Genomic DNA, 17,780 nt, shown 5'->3' with positions numbered 1-17,780 from the left:
TATTGTCTGAAAACTGGAAAATCACCCTTTTTTTAATGAATAAAACCCCATAACTCGGAGACGTAAAATCTAAAATTTATAAAAAACGAAAGGGAGCTCACGTCAATAGATATAAACAATGCACCAAAGTTTTATGAAAATTGGTTAAAGCGTTTTTGAGTCAATGTCCGACATGTTGACAACGGATGGACAAACGGACAACGGTATACCATAATACGTCCCGTAAACGGGTGTATAAAAACCAACACTCGTATGTAAACAACTGAATGTCAGGTTTAGATTAAAAGAGCAAATAGTCATAATGTCCTATTGTTGTACAAAGCCTTACTGTGATTCTCAATTTCAGTTGTATAGTTATTTTTACAGTATAAATCACTTTGTGATTGAAAATTTGGTTTCATTTAAATATCTACTTACAGCATGCTTTTTGGCAATCAATTCTTTCACCATATTATTGCAAAATTTGAGCTGTTCAGACAGTTTTCCTTTCTTGGCTTTAGACACTGTTTTTTCCTGCGAATCAAAAAAAAAAGTTTAAAGCTTTTCATGAAATATCAAATTAGTAAAAATAAAATGCTCCGCAGGGCGCAGCTTGATACGACCGCAGAGGTCGAACCCTGAACAGTTGGGGCAAGTATGGACACAACATTCAAGCTTGATACAGCTTTGCATTTGGATTGTGATTAAATATTTGACACAGCATAGGTTTCTGACACAGAATGAAGGTGGTCTAAGAACTTAAAAATTTTAAATTGGACATTCACCTATTATGGTCCAATATCCAAAATCTAAATACATGGTTAGATTCAGCATGTCAAAGAACCCCAAGAATTCAATTTTTGATGAAATCAAACTAAGTTTAATTTTGGACCCTTTTGACCTCAATGTGGACAAAGTTGATAACGGGGCCCAAAAATCAAAAATCTAAATACATGGTTAGATTCTGCATATCAAAGAACCCCATATATTCAATTTTTGTTGAAATCAAACAAAGTTTAATTTTGGACCCCGATTTGGATCAACTTGAAAACTGGGCCCATAATCAAAAATCTAAATACATGTTTAGATTCAGCATATCAAAGAACCCTAAGAATTCAATTTTTGTTAAAATCAAACTAAGTTTAATTTTGGACCCTTTGGACCTCAATGTGGACCAATTTAAAAACGGGGCCCAAAATCCAAAAACTAAATACACGGTTAGATTCAGCATATTAAAGAACCCCAAGAATTCAAGAATAAAACCCCATTGAAATTGGTCAAGAAATAAGCAATTTATACGAAGTATCTTCTTTTGCACAATACTGTGCAATTAAATATTTCTTGCTAAAAATATTGCGCAATACTGTACAATTGACAATTTCTTGCTATTGCGCAATATTGTGCTATTGGATATTTCTTGCTATTGCGCAATACTGTGCAATTGAAGATTTCTTGCTATTGCGCAATACTGTGCAATTGAAGATTTCTTGCTATTGTGCAATACTGTGCAATTGAAAATTTCTTACTATTGCACAATACTTATTATATAATTTACACATCCTGTTTGGTGTGTATCTCCTACCATATCATTATTATTTGCTTTTAAATATAAATCAGAAATAACCAACTTAAAATGGAAAATTTTAAAAGAAAAAAGGAAAAAAAAAAAATCCCCTCCCCCCCCAATTTTTTGAACCCCCATATGATTCATCACCCCCAAACTCAATCCCAGCCTTCCTTTTGTGGTATGGTACCTTGCAGTACAATTTCAGAGAGATCCATACACTTGAACACAAGTTATTGTCTGGAAACTAGAAAAATGTGTTTTTTGGCCCCTTTTTGGCCCCAAATTCCTAAACCTTTAGGACAATTACCCCCAAACTCAAACCCAGCTTTCCCTTTGTGATCAGAGTTCGCGAAAACTTATTTTGACCCGTCGGTCATGGGACCGACAAAGCATGATTATTTGTCAGTCCTACAAAATCTGTCAATTTTATCCTGAAATAAAATTAATAACATATTTTATCGAAAAATAACTTTATTAATATTAGTTTTATTCTTCGCACCCACAGGCAAATTAACAATGAAGGACCAGTTCAGGTCTTCTGATTGTTCTTATTTAAAGTCATCTTCACTATCCATTTCATCACTTTCTTGGCTGTTAACAGTATTTGTTTGCTCCATTGTAGGGTTCAATCGCAGATTGTTTGCCAGGGATGGCTCTATGAACAAATTTAGTAGGCCACGTGTAGATCGCCGCTTTGGTTTGTTTATAATAAATCCGTAAACCAGTACCGGATATTGGCAGCGGGTACATCTGATAACCAATGTAAACACTTATTGGAAACAGTTGCGGTACTTCTAATAACCGATGTAAAAAAGTGCCGAAATATGCACTACAACGGCCGTTTTTACATCGGTCATCAGGACCGGCACTAGCCTTCAAAATACTGGTCCGAGCCTCATTTTGACCGACAGGACCGACCATTTTCGCGAACTCTGTGTGATATGGAACCTTGTAGTACAATTTCAGAAAGATCCATACACTTACACACAAGTTATTGTCCTGAAACTAGAAAAATGCTTGTTTTTTGCCCATTTTTGGCCCCTGATTCCTAAAATATTGAGGCAATTACCCCCATCATCAATCCCAGCCTTCCCTTTGTGGTATGGTACCTTGCAGTACAATTTCAGAGAGATCCATACACTTGAACAAGTTATTGTCTGGAAACTAGAAAAATGCTTATTTTTGGCCCCTTTTTGGCCCCCAATTCCTAAACGTTTCGGCAATTACCCCCAAACTCAATTCCAGCTATCCCTTTGTAATATGGAACCTTGTAGTACAATTTCAGAAAGATCCATACACTTACACACAAGTTATTGTCATGAAACTAGAAAAATGCTTGTTTTTTGCCCCTAATTCCTAAAATTTTGAGGCAATGACCCCCAAAATCAATCCCAGCATTCCTTTTGAGATATGGAACCTTGTGATACAATGTCAGAGAGATCCAAACACTAACACACAAGTTATGTCTGGAAGTTACAAAAATGCTTATTTTTGGCCCCTTTTTGGCCCCTAATTCCTTTACTGTTGGTACCATAACCCCCAAAATCAATCCCAACCTTCCTTTTGTGGTATTGAACCTTGTGGTAAAATTTCATAGAGATCCATTCACTTAAACTAAAGTTAGAGTGCGAAAACCAATGTGTCTTCGGACGACGCCAACGTCATACCAATATACGACCAAAAAAATTTTTTTGCGGTCGTATAAAAATTAAAAAAGGTTTTGAATTTAACATTACAAGTAAAATTCCTGTTAACAAGAATGTGTCCATAGAACACTATGCCCTGCTCACACCATCACATTTCCATGTTCTGTACACCTACAAATCTGGGTCATGAACGTTATTTTGCATGAACATTTGTACAAAATATCACAACTTCATGGCAAGTGACCTTAACCTTAAAATGTACTGCTTTCATACGCTCTCATTTCTATGTTCAGTAATCCATGAAATCCATGGTGAAAACCCTCTAAATGTAAACTAAAAGTATCACATTAAAATGAACATGTGCACAAAGCTTCCAGTTAATGAGACCACAACTTCATGGTACCTTAACCAGAAACTTGGTACTGGACAGACCAAGTAAGAATAATTGACTGATGTGAAGTCAGAAAATAGAATTTCCCTTACTATCATAGGTTGGTATAAAACCATTTGTTTGATGCAATCACTATGGGTACTTACATTTGCCTCAACCAAATGTACTTACTGGATCTGGAGAATCTTCCTCGAGTAAATCTCTCTTTGGCTTTTTGATCGGACGATTGCTTTCTCTTCGAGTGGGAGGAAGTTTTGCTGGAACTTTTTCTACTTTTACTGTTGATTCAATTGAAGGATCCTTAGGCATGGTTGCAACAATGGGTGTGGTTGTATCAGCTTTTCTTTTTACACCTCTTTTTGTCTAAAAAATGTAACACCAATAAAATTGGATACAATTGCCAGAGTTAATAATTTTTCCCTTATGTTAATTTCTAGCATAACATTTTTTGTATAAATTATTGTCATGTTTTAGTGTTTCCATGGCATGAAACAATCATATCTATTAAGACAGAATGTAATTAAACATGGAATTTAGTATCACCTTCACTGATTATAAAGAATAACTTAGTTTCAAGCAAACTTTGCCCAGGAGTGAAGGTAAAAATTGTACAAAAACTGCAAGTTAGAAAATGATAAATATAACATGTATAAGGACAGTGCTGACCACATGAAGATGTATATTTCTCAAAATTTCATTTGATAATGAATGTTAGTGCCTTATAAAGAACAATAAAGTTGTTTGCATATTACTAGCACTATCTACTGAAAAGTAACAGCAAATGATTTAATGCCAAGTTGGTTTCAATAGCCAAAACAGACTTCTTAGTTAGCCTAACAAACAAGCCAGGTGTTTAAATTTGCTTTGAATAATAAAAGGTCCATGACATAAGAAAATCAATGGTTCTGTATAAAGCATCAGTGTAAAGAATGGTAGGTCCTTGACTTTTGTAATTAAAAAATGAAAAGCTAACTCCTAGAAAAGACAGGTCCAGGACTTCGGACCCACACTTATTTGAACCCAGTCAAGCAAACTGCAAATGTGCGCACTTCAATGTTATACACTTTAAAAGTATCAGTAAGATACCAGCCTAATCCTTATCAAAACGGTTTAAAACTACTGAAAAAAACACCAACAGAAAAAAATAACTGCAGAACGAATTCAGGCTTATTTAGTCCATATATAAAGTGATTAATTTCAAAATTAAATGCTTCATTACAAATTTCTTTTCACAGCATTCATTGGCATTGTATAACATAAACTGGAAACCGCTTGTTTTTAACTGAATCAAAAAGTGTATAAGATAGTTGGGAACCAGTTTATGCATAACGATGTATAAACTACAAAACATTATCGGTTATTTGTTCCATTTTGGTGATTCATACTGACTCGTGTGTTTTGTTTTAGCTTTAGATCCTTTAAACATTAATATGACAGATATATTTAACAGCATTCTACTTTAAACGTCATATTCTAGTGATATCTATTAGTACGGATTTTCCACACATTCTCACCGTATTTATTTTTATTTACACATGCTATTCGAACTTCTGGTTTAAACTAACACAAGTTTCTAAGTTGTAATTTTTTGTGATTTTGACTTATTTTAACACTATTGAAGTATTCTAGAATCATTTTCAACGTTTATTTGATGATGGAAAACAGGTTTTTCCATGAAAATACTGCAAACGATCACACACGATTTGAAATTACCAGTGTTTCATTAGGCGTTTTCAAACAGTTACAAACCTTTTTTACCTGAATTCTCCCAACTAAAAGGGGGTGTGGACAATGTACTAATGCGAACTAAACAAGCCGATTACAGTAATTAATTTTACTTCATTATTCAAGTTTTACATTCTTGTCATATTTTAGTGTTTCCATGGCATGAAACAATCATGTATCTATAAAGATAAGACTGTAATTAAACATGGAATTTTCTATCACCTTCACTGATTAAGAATAACTTAATTTCAAGCAATCTTTGCCCAGGAGTAAAGGTAAAATTTGTATAAATTAACAAGTTTTAACAAAAAAATTGTTATAACGACATCAGAAGATTTGTAAACTTTAAGTTATAATTCAACCAACGTAATGTTAGATTTGTTACAAGAAGTTTTTTAATAACAACTATTGTACATGCCTGAAAGCCAATAATAAAAATGCAGATGGTATCTGTTTTTGCAAATATTGTCAATGTTTGTTTTTGTGATTTTAACATATCCATATTAAACAGGGTTTCAAAAAAATAATTTTTACTATCTGAACATTGTTTTCTGCAACTAGTCATTGTAGTCAATAAAGCAACAATTTAGGGTCCAATGGGTAGGACTTGATGTGTTCCAATGGCAAGGGGAGAATACTGAACACATTAGGCACATCACAATCAGCAAAAATTCATTTTAAAAGAGCTTTCAAGTTACAATTTTTGCTTTGAACCATCTTAAATTTGATTACTGAAATATTTTATCAATTCCAAGTATTTTTCATAATGAGTTCCCTTTTCTCCTCTCTTTATTATAAAGTGTTTTTAATTTGAACTGATTTCATTATTCATTGATTTCATGTCAACAATAAACTGAATTTAAATATTCAACAAATTATGAATTTTAGCCTTATACATGCAGAATTGTAAAACCACAAAATCCTGCATCAATGAAAATACAATTTTCCTCAATTCACATAAACTGGTGCCAACAAAAAGAAATGAATACACAGAATTCAATTAAATAAAAGTTGTCTATTTATGGTTTGTGTTTCCATGGCATGAAACAATCATATCTATTAAGATATGGCTGTAATTAAAACATGGATTTTTGTTTCACCTTCACAGATTAAGATTTACTTAATTACAAGCAACCTTTGCCCAGGTGTGAAGGTAGATTTGTTTTCAAGACATATTTTGATTTTTTTGTGTATTTTGAATGATGCAACAAAATAAAAATCATATTTTAAAAGATTAAATTCAGCACATAATTTTGTTTTTTCCTCCCTACCCTTTCCAAGTCAGCTTGTATAATCATTTTTGATGTTGAGCTCTTTCATCTTTTTGGTTATTGTTTGCATGTTGGTTTGGTTTGTCACTGATATACACCTCACATCTTAAATATGCTTCTTTTGGCTACTTAATTTCTTTTAACTATGAAACCCAACATCCATGCAATGTAGGTTAATAGCCTGATAAGGTTGGAAGGTATATTCAAACACTTGTTAATGAATGAATTTTGATTTTTTGTCCTAGTACAATGTACATGCAGTAGATTAGTGACTTTCTGTCCTGTAACTATCTCTGTCTATTTACTCAGTAATTGACTAGGTTATGACCGGTTTTTATAGTAATGTCCTATTCAAATTTCATTATTTTGCCAGTATTGACCAGTAATTACCGCCAACCTGGTAAATGCACCTTTCCACTATTTACTGGTATGCCCCGCCCCCCTTAGCAACACATAGCAACCCAGCATCCTATGTCAAGCTAATCAACAAAATGGCCGTTATTATGAACATAGAATAATAACAAAGTAAAGAATTTGTTATAACAAATATAAATAAGAGCAATATTTTGTTCATATATTTGTTTTCGTGTTAAAGTATAATGAGATAGTTACTCCTGAAGGGTAAATTATGACACACCCTCTGGTGTTGGTTTATATACATGTCAAGTATAAACTTTGAAATCATAATGGTTCTCAAGATATAGAGTGAACACGATCTTTACCATAGGACATGGGGTTGTCAACTAAAACCAAAGTTTTTGACCTTGACCTTTGACCTAGGAAGTTGTACATACATTATGACACACCCTCTGGTGTTGGTTAATATACATGTCCAGTATAAAATTTGAAATCATAACGGATCTCAAGATATAGAGCGATCTCAAGATATAGAGCGGACATGGGATTGTCAACTAAAATCAAAGTTTGTGACCTTGACCTTTGACCTAAGAAGTTGTACATACATTATGACACACCCTCTGGTGTTGGTTAATATACATGTCAAGTATAAACTTTGAAATCATAATGGTTCTCTAGATATGGAGCGGACACAATTTGTTAAGGACGGACGGACAGACTGATCACTATAGGGCGTCGGCCATTTGGCGGGGCCTAAATAAGTGACACCCCCAAAATTCGAACTTGATCTGTATTTTGTGGTAATAAGCATTGTGTATAAGTTTCAAAACATTTGGTTGAGGCTAACTTAAGTTAAAGAACGGAAAAGAAAAATTCAGCAATTTTTCCATTTGTAAAGGGGCATAACTCTAGAACAATATAAGTGACACCCCTAAAATTCAAACTTGATCTGTGTTTTGAGGTAATAAGCATTGTGTATAAGTTTCAAAACATTTGGTTGAGGCAAACTAACGCTAGAGAACTGAACGATAAATTCAGCAATTTTTCCATTTGTAAAGGGGCATAACCCTAGAACGGTTAAAGTGATGCCACCAAAATTCAAACTTGATCTGTGTTTTGTGGTAATAAGCATTGTGTATAAGTTTCAAAACATTTGGTTGAGGCAAACTAAAGCTAGAGAACGGAACAATAAATTCAGCAATTTTTCCATTTGTAAAGGGGCATTACTCTATAACAATATACCGTAGAAAGGCTTGTATAGTTCGCACTGGTACATAGTCCGCACCCCCTTCTCTCCACGAAATTTTAGGTAAAAAAACTTTTTGTAACTGTTAGAAAAGGTCTAATGAAACTCCGGTAATTTCAAATCCTGTGCGGTCGTTTGCAGTATTTTCTTGGAAAAACCTGTTTTCCATCATCAAACAGAAGCTGAAACTGCTTGTTAATGATTCTAGGACGCTTCATTATTGTTAAAATAAGTTTAATTAACTTAAAAAACAATTTAGAAACTTGTGTATGTTTAAACAGGAAGTTTAAAAGCACGTGTAAAAGAAGAAATTAACCGGTGAGAGTCGAAATCCGTACATAACAGATATCACTATAATACGACTTTGAAAGTAAAACAGTTCCATCCTTTTGTAAAACAGTCTTTAATATATCTATCACATTAATGTTTGAAGAGTCTTAAGCTAATACAAACCATATTAGTCAGTATGAAACACCAAAACGGAACGAACAATAACCGATTACGTTTTGTAGTTTACAAATTCTAAGCTGGTTTACGGTTGTCTTTTTCACTATGTTTGTATCGTTTCAATCAAGCAGATACCAGTTTATTTCAACCAATGCATTGACAAGAAACGAGAAATTTGTAATGAAAGGTTAAGTTTTTATATTTATCAGTATTAATTTGATATTGAATAGAAATAACTTATTAATATGGATGAGTTAAAATTATTAGTTTGAAAAATGATGAGCGCCCTCTACAATATAAATAACAAAGACGGTGGAACGTAAACAAACCACCTCGCCCGCGAAATTGAAATTTTTCTCTTATTTCTTGCTTATTGTACTCTATAGTCCGCACTCCGTCTGGAAGGTCCAATTTTGGAGAATAAAACCGCGGACTATACAAGCCTTTCTACGGTAAGTGACACCCCCAAAATTCAAATTTGATCTGTATTTTGTGGTAATAAGCATTGTGTACAAGTTTCAAAACATTTGGTTGAGGCTAACTTAAGTTAGAAAACGGAAACCAACTTTGGGACGTTCTTACGGACGGACAAAGGTAAAACTTAATGCCCCCTCCGCTACGGCAGGGGCATAAAAACAATATTCTGGACGATTTAATTGTGAAAATTTTCAAGAAATATCAGATCAAATTAACTGTTTAGATAAGAATGTTTGACCAAGGTTATGGCCGACAACACATGCTGCTATCAAATGTTTACATGTGGTAAATTTACCACATGTGATTGGTCAATTTACTGATGATTGACAGGAGAGTGGAAAGGTGTATACTAGTTTTTACTGGGTTTTTTTTTGCCAACCTTGAAAAGCCATCTTGAATTGTTTGTTGGCTGATAAGTAACTTAAGTCCTTATAGCATCTTAATACCTGAATGCAACCTTAATTGTTTTTTTCCAATAGCTTACCTTAGTTGGTGCTTGAGGAGGAATTACAGCAGACTCTGATATACTATGATTAGTGTAAGTCCCTGTTGTTTCTGCTGCTGTTGTAACAGGCGCTGAAGGCATAGTCTGACTAGGTGGTGCTACTGTAACAACAGTTGTAGATGCTGGTGCTAAGGAAGTGGTTGAAAGCTGTGATGACTGGGCGGAAGTTTGAGAATTAACAGGGGTGGGAGTAGCTAATGGTTTCATTATAGAATTCTTCGGTGTTGAAGATAAAGTTCTAAATTTGTTTTTAGGAGTCTTCTTGCTTGAAGCTACCACCTCTTGTTCTTCAGCAGGCATTTGAGCTACCTTTTGAAGAAAAAGTTTTTCCAACACCTGGGCCATCAACACAATATCCTGAAAAAAAGCATGATATATTTTCAATATGTATATAAAGTAGAGCACATTAGCAAAAGTTTCAAAGAGTATTTATGTGCATGTTCAAAGCCAATTATAATGTAGTATTTTCATAATATTTTTGTTTTCTATAGCCTCAACTCTTCATAATTTAGGTATCTTTTATCGTTTTGGAGCCACAACTCTTGGTTATTAAAAATTATACCAATATATGTTGATAAAGTATTGAACTACAGGGATCCCCAGAAATGTTTCTCTATCACAACAAACCATTACTATTTAATGAATGCATGTCAGCTAAGAACACTGAAAGTCAGCTTGTAGCTTCAACTTAAATATATACATACTCTTAATTGGTATGCTACTCTATTAAAAGCTTCATGCATGCCTATTTGATTGTGCAGAAAAAAAAATGAAGAAGTTAAGTATGTTTGTGTGTCAATAGACAAATAAGTTAATATAAACTAAAAGTTAAATATATATTAGAATCAAACATACATTGCCAAACCACAAGGAATGCAATTTAAAAATGAGTTGAAGCAAATTTATTACCTCTCCTGGTTTATTGTAAATGTAGCAATTGGTAAACATCTGATTGAAGTCCTGAATACATTCTGAAGCTGAGAAATACTTATGTGTTTCTAGTTTTTTCTTGATAGATCCTAGATCCATTGGATGCTTGATTATTTTGAAGTAGTCCTGTTAATAAAATGTAATTGCAATGCATAAATATAATGCAATTTTATTTCTGAAGTTAAAAATTCACATTTATAAATGAATACAACAGAAAGAGCTCGTAATTCAACCTATTCGTTAACCCTTTCATATGCAAATTTCTAGACCAAGCGAAATTTTTTAGACATGTATGTTTACTACACCCACACAATTTTATTTAATTTGTAACTGTTAAAATATGACAGATGTGTATTAATCAACTTAAGCAGTTTGAAGTTCCAAGTTTTTCAATCAACAGTCTATGCCTGCTGTCTCCAAATAATATAAGCAAAAATAAAGTTCCAAGTATAAATTTCATTGAATATATCATAGAAATGTGGTATGATTGTCAATGAGACATCTATCCACCATAAGACAAGAATGTAAACAATTACACTACAGGTCACTGTAGAGCCTTCAATAAGCATACTCAAGATTGTTTGAAACCTATTGTGATGTACTGAAGAACATTGGAAAACAAATTTTGCAGATGCATTAAAATACTTACAGGAAGATTTAATAGAGATGGATCGACAGGCTTTTGAAAAGGCCATGAATACTGATGTTTCCATACTATCTTCATTACATTCTTTAAAAGATACTGTAGCTGGTTTGTGTTTCGACCCTTCTTTTTCTCCGTTGATGAAACATGATCTTGAGTAGAAGAAAGGGGTGATGCTGGATCATTGAAATCAGAGTCATTCTACAAATAAATAAGTGTCCTTTTTTTAAAAACAACATTTTTCAGGAATTAACCTAATCTCTAGCTACCGTAGAAAGGCTTGTATAGTTCGCAGTGGTACATAGTCCGCACCCCCTTCTCCCCACGAAATTTTAGGTAAAAAAACTTTTTGTAACTGTTAGAAAAGGTCTAATGAAACTCCGGTAATTTCAAATCCTGTGCGGTCGTTTGCGGTATTTTCTTGGAAAAACCTGTTTTCCATCATCAAACAGAAGCTGAAACTGCTTGTTAATGATTCTAGAACGCTTCATGATTGTTAAAATAAGTTTAATTCACTTAAAAAACAATTTAGATACTTGTGTATGTTTTAACAGGAAGTTTAAAAAGCACGTGTAAAAGAAGAAATTAACCGGTGAGAGTCGAAATCCGTACATAACATATATCACTATAATACGACTTTGAAAGTAAAACAGTTCCATCCTTTTGTAAAACAGTCTTTAATATATCTATCACATTAATGTTTGAAGGGTCTTAAGCTAATACAAACCATATTAGTCAGTATGAAACACCAAAACGGAACGAACAATAACCGATTTCGTTTTGTAGTTTACAAATTCTAAGCTGGTTTACGGTTGTCTTTTTCACTATGTTTGTATCGTTTCAATCGAGCAGATACCAGTTTATTTCACCCAATGCATTGAAAAGAAACGAGAAATTTGTAATGAAAGGTTTAGTTTTTATATTTATCAGTATTAATTTGATATTGAATAGAAATAACTTATTAATATGGATGAGTTAAAATTATTAGTTTGAAAAATGATAAGAGCGCCCTCTACAATAGAAATAACAAAGATGGCGGAACGTAAACAAACCACCTCGACCGCGAAATTGAAATTTTTCTCTTATTTCTTGCTTATTGTACTCTATAGTCCGCACCCCGTCTGGAAGGTCCAATTTTGGAGAATAAAACCGCGGACTATACAAGCCTTTCTACGGTATATGTGAACACCCCTTCAAATCAGTTCAAACCAATTCATATAAACTGGTCTCTTTTAATGCAACAGTTAGAATATAATTATGTCCCATCATTTCCAGCATTACTTACCGATTGCCTATTGTAATAACATTAACAGTACCACTTTTACTACACCAGATGCCCATTTAAAAGGCCATTTTGGCAAATAATCTCTCTTCAGAGATGCTCAACGCCAAAATTTGTAAATGGGGTTCCAGAAGTTTGAATAAAAAAAGATTTTAAATTATGAAAATAAATAAATGATAAATATCATTCACTCAGCTGAGATTATTTGGTCAGATAGCTGTAATACTTACAGCGTTCTCAACTTTGACATCAGACTTCTCAGAATCACTTGTGAAGTTATATTCACTGGCAGAGTTGTGTCTCAAAGGGCTTAGAGACGAGTCGCCACCAATCCTGAAATACAACAAAATATTTCTTGATTTTCCTTTCATGTCTATAGAATATTTTTGACAGTGAACAATTAGTTGTAATTGTGGATTAAAGTGCTTGTGTCAGACCACTGAAGAGGAAAAGATTGCAATCATTTTGCAATGAAAAATAATTAAACATTGCACGGTCATGACTGTTGTGTGCATTGGAAGGCTAAATTGCTATTATTGGAGATATCTTCTTTTCATTTCAAATAGTGGTAAAAATGTTTTAATTGGATTAAATGGTGTATGTAGCAACACATCATAATTAGGTTCACTGCTATATGGTCTCACTCACAGTGATACCCAAGGCTTTCATAAATCAACTGGACATTTGGTCCAGTAAAACATTCTTCGTTAACTGGACCATACTCTTTATTTACAGGACAATAACATTATTTTGACAAAATTAAAATTTTTACTGGTCATTTTGTCCAGTAATGCATATCAATTAATTGGACCAAACCAATTCTTACTGGTCTTTGCCCAATGACCAGCAACCTTGGGAATGACTGCACTCATGCAAAGCTGCTGTAACTCTTAAAAAAAATTTCTAGGCAACACATTCTGATGTTTAAAATATTGCTTGTTTATGACACAAAATTTTGTCTCTCAGGTCAGTGGACACGCATATATTTTTGTTATAACTTGGAATTTTTCATACCTCGTCATATCTGCCATCATTTTATATTCCTTAAATCATAAGGCTTTTACAAAAGAACAAGTATGTCCCACTGGGTGTTTATTTCCCCAGTACATGTCCACAACACATTTAAATGGACATCTTCATGTATCTGTAAATAGAAAATCGAAACATGCTGTTATAGTCACTATCTGATTTCATGCAAGTTCTATAAATTAAGCAAGAATCAAAGCATAGTAATTTTCAACAGCCATTAGTTTTATACTGTTTATGTATAATCATAAATATATCATTTATTCTATTGGTTGTTTACTTGAAATTGATTGTAATTATTTGGTCACACTCTACTGATTTATCATTATGCCACAAAAGAATAATGTCTCGTCATACTTGTTTTTCGTATAATGTTTTGTTATAAAGTAGGCCGTAAGTTTTCTCAATTGAATTGTTTCATATATTTCATGTCGGGGCCTTTATAGCCAACTATACGGTATGGGTTTTTCTCATTGTTGAAGGCTGTAAGGTTGCCTATAATTGCTTACATCCACTTCATATGAACTTGGGTGGATAGTTGTCTAATTGGCAATCATACCACATCTCCTTATTTTTATAATGAATCTTATTGAAAATAAGAATTCTAGAATTATCTGTTGGTCATTATATATAGACGACTTGAGCAGAACCCATTCCAGTTTTAAATATTTTTCTGCTCTCTATTTTGTGTGGATTGGATATATTCATTATTAGACATAATTACTAACTTTGAAAAATATCATCTGTGGGATTTAATTATTAGTGAAACAAAATTCACTTTATTCTCTTGGTCAAATGTCATGAAAATAAAAACAAAGAGTTAATGGTTTGAATCAATTCCATGTTAATTGACTTAACATTGCAACAATGTTAATTGGTGAGAATGTTTTGCGATGGTACAATGAATATTCCTTAGAAATACATGTCTTATAGCTGGAGTTTTGGTTCTCCTTCACCAAGATGTTTAATAGAACATTTTTTTCTGTCAAACTCTTGGTTTGAGTTACCCAGACTGGTAATCTTGAATGCTAATTTAGGCCAAATAAAAATATATGTGTGGTTCCAGTTATCAGACCGACCCAAGAACTTTTTTTTCCATTTCTGAAAAATAAATTTTGAATGATCCCATTTTGCTTTCATGCAACAGGTTTGCATTTCTTAAATGTATTTTGTGAAAATTGCTAGAAAGCAACATATTGATGTTTATTATCTTTCCTTATTCATAACATGCCATTGATTCAAGACCAATTTGTAAATGCACTTCCCCTCTTAACGAACATATATGACCGTGACATTCATTGTAAGTTTTAGAACAGCTGAGAAAAAATGCCACTAAAATTCAAGGCTAAATATGCAACAAATTCTTAACAGAATGCTACATAATTAACTAACAAGAATGTGTCCATAGTACATGGATGCCCCAGTTGCACTTTCATTTTCTATATTCAGTTGACCTTGAAATTGGGGTCAAAACTCTTAACTTGGCATTAATATTAGAAAGATCATATCATAGGGAACATGTGTACTAAGTTTTAAGTTGATTGGACTTCAACTTCATCAAAAACTAACTTTACCAAAAACTTTAACCTGACGGGACAGACAAATGGACTGAATAACATAATGCCCCTCAAAAACATAACATGTCTTATTTTACAACCAAACATATAGAAAATGGTGAACTTCTAGTAGGGGCGTTTGTAATACTGGAATCAAGACTTGGTGAACACACAATTTTTTCCGGATTGTGACAACCCAAAATAATTTTTTTCTTAAATAATAAAAATGCAGACCTACCAACCTTATTTCTTTTCAGGATGTAAGTTGTAACTGGAACCACACATAAATATTTTTATTTGGCCTTCGGAGTAATTGCACTCAATAACTTCACACAAGATCTCGACAAAATAAATGTAATTGTGTTAAATGGATGATCTTTTTTTCCCATGGGGAATATGCATAGCAGCCTTTTCCATCAGGTAAGGGTTTTTAAATTTATTGGTTTACAGATCAACGACCCAATTTTTCCAATTTTCGGAGAGAGAAAAAATTATTTTCAAACTGTCATTTATTCCCTCCTACTCTACCAAATTTGATATCCTGAAATATATGTGTAGTAGCATTTGCCTCAAATTATGTGCATTATTATATCATATTTTAGCAAAAACAGAAGTAACAAATTGTCTGCTTTTGTAAATAAAATCTCAAAATATTTGTGGCATAATAAAATTATAAATAAAGAAAATCAAACAGATTTAAATGTTCTTTCACACAAATAATTTAACGGAATGATGACCTATGTTACAAAGTTTGTTTTCCTTTTTCCATAATTCCATCCTAAAATATCAATGACCTTCCCAACATGACCACAAACAATTCTGAATTTCTTATTTGTAAGTTGTACAAAATTTTCGTTCATTTGGATTTCCAAAGTGAGGTTACCTAACAAAAAGTCAAAACAAATATTCTTGTCCTTTACATTTGACGGGTCTCCTTAGGGGGTGGAAAACAGGTGTTTTCATGCAGCAAATTTGCACTTCTTCACTATGTATTGTGAAAATTGCTTGAAAAAAAGCTGAAGAACACAGTAGTTCTGTACATATCTATTTCATGTAAATTACTAAAATGTTTTATCCCTGACCAACCCACCTCAATCTTTCTCATAAAAAATCTGTAAACCAACAAATTAAAAAACACTGGCTTTAGAGTAGATTTTCCTCTATCAAACAGTTACGAGTAAATAAAATTGCATCACTTTCTCAACTTTCTGCAGATATTGTTCATTTGACTTCTATATATTTACACACAAAAATTTTCAAAAATGCATTTTTTCAAATCAACATTTTTTTCTTGATGTATGTTATAGTCTGCAACGTTAACCACTAGTTTTATTCGGACTAGTATTTGCATTTGTTAAGACATATAAGAAAAATGTTGGAATATTGGTCTTCGGACTAGTAGTTGTAAAAGATTTTGGTGCAGACTGGTGTTAATATATGATATATATGGATTCTATACTATATAATATAGAACTTTTATGTGCAATATATAATAGAAGTCAAACAAGCAATAATGTGTATTTCCAACATGCATCCTGAGGGAGATGGAAGATTATTAGTGAGAATGAGAAAATCCACATATCACAGCATTAGCAAAAAATTTGAAGTGTTCAATGACAAAAAAAAAGGAAAAAATCCTGAAAAAACAAGCGCTAGGTTTAGTGTTACAATTTACAAGTCATAGGTGTAGCAGGAATTGTTGAACCTTCAGAATTTTGGTATGGTTGCTCAATCTGAGTGTTTGGAGAACTTTTTAGTTTGCTTTGCTAATTTTTTAGGCCATGTGTCTTTCTGCTGCATTCATTTTTTCTATTTTCCCTTTTTATCTAAAAATCTAATAGTAGATTGCACTTATAGAATGGAACTTTTTAATAAAAATTGCAGCCATGTTTTTCCTCCATTTTCAGTGGTAATAAATGTTTGTGTTTGCAAGTGAACAAACTTTGGTCTTAACTGGTATTTTTCTTCAGAAGACCAAGTATTGCTTATCAATGTGTCAGAGTTTCATTTAGATTCACAACATTTTAAACATTGGAACATGGATATTTGAAGTTGTTTTGATTTAAATTAAGGGAGACTACCTAGTATTCAACATGCAACGTTAGACCACTGTGCGTCAAAAGCGAAATTAACCTATTTATGTCTGAGCCATGAATGATCAGATATTCCCAAAAAATACATGTCACATATGAAAACATCCAACTACAATGCAAAAGTGAATTGTTGTATAGTGTCGAAGATTCATAAATAGCACAAGTGTCAAAGATTCATTAATAGCAATCAGATTAATAAGACGAATTTCAAATTATTACACTTTCCTGTACATTTCCCGTCACAATATTTATGCTATTATATCAGAGTAAGAACTGATTGTTCTATGATGTCATTTACATTGATTGACCAGGGTCAACCAGTATAACTCATTCACAAAAACAACTTGAGATTGATGTATTAATATAGCAACTAAGATAGCTTCTGAACACATTGAAAGTTGCTTGTATATGATCTATACACAAATGTACTTTTATACATATTTGCTGAAATCCAGATTTTGGACTGCAAATTTGAATCGCATTAAGATTTATCCCAAATAATATTTCAATAATCCATATGGGCTAGTGATCCCAACCTGCATCATTTGGGGTGACTAGCATTTACAAATCAATCAATGTATAATGTAATGTCAACACAATGAAACGCTGTTTATCAAATTGTAAATTGGGTATGTTTAT

The 17,780-nt window shown here is 32.8% G+C and overlaps 1 protein-coding gene across 2 annotated transcripts in view; it reads right to left on the bottom strand.

Annotated features, from left to right (window-relative positions):
* LOC127728038 (bromodomain-containing protein 3-like) overlaps window positions 1-17,780 on the bottom strand; it is a 59,701-nt gene that overhangs the window by 41,214 nt on the left and 707 nt on the right. For both annotated transcript variants that reach the window (XM_052235205.1, XM_052235206.1), the window contains exons 2-8: window positions 13,481-13,610; window positions 12,697-12,799; window positions 11,191-11,385; window positions 10,521-10,667; window positions 9,591-9,968; window positions 3,755-3,946; window positions 418-513 (exon numbers count right to left, since the gene is read on the bottom strand). In XM_052235205.1, coding sequence (XP_052091165.1) covers window positions 418-513; window positions 3,755-3,946; window positions 9,591-9,968; window positions 10,521-10,667; window positions 11,191-11,385; window positions 12,697-12,799; window positions 13,481-13,500 — 1,131 coding nt within the window. In that variant the 5' untranslated portion in view covers window positions 13,501-13,610. The remainder of the gene's footprint in view (window positions 1-417; window positions 514-3,754; window positions 3,947-9,590; window positions 9,969-10,520; window positions 10,668-11,190; window positions 11,386-12,696; window positions 12,800-13,480; window positions 13,611-17,780) is intronic.

This window comes from Mytilus californianus, unplaced genomic scaffold (assembly GCF_021869535.1).
Source record: "Mytilus californianus isolate M0D057914Y unplaced genomic scaffold, xbMytCali1.0.p SCAF_2, whole genome shotgun sequence".
In the NCBI taxonomy this organism is placed as follows: domain Eukaryota; kingdom Metazoa; phylum Mollusca; class Bivalvia; order Mytilida; family Mytilidae; genus Mytilus; species Mytilus californianus.
This window is presented reverse-complemented; position numbering and strand designations above follow the sequence as displayed.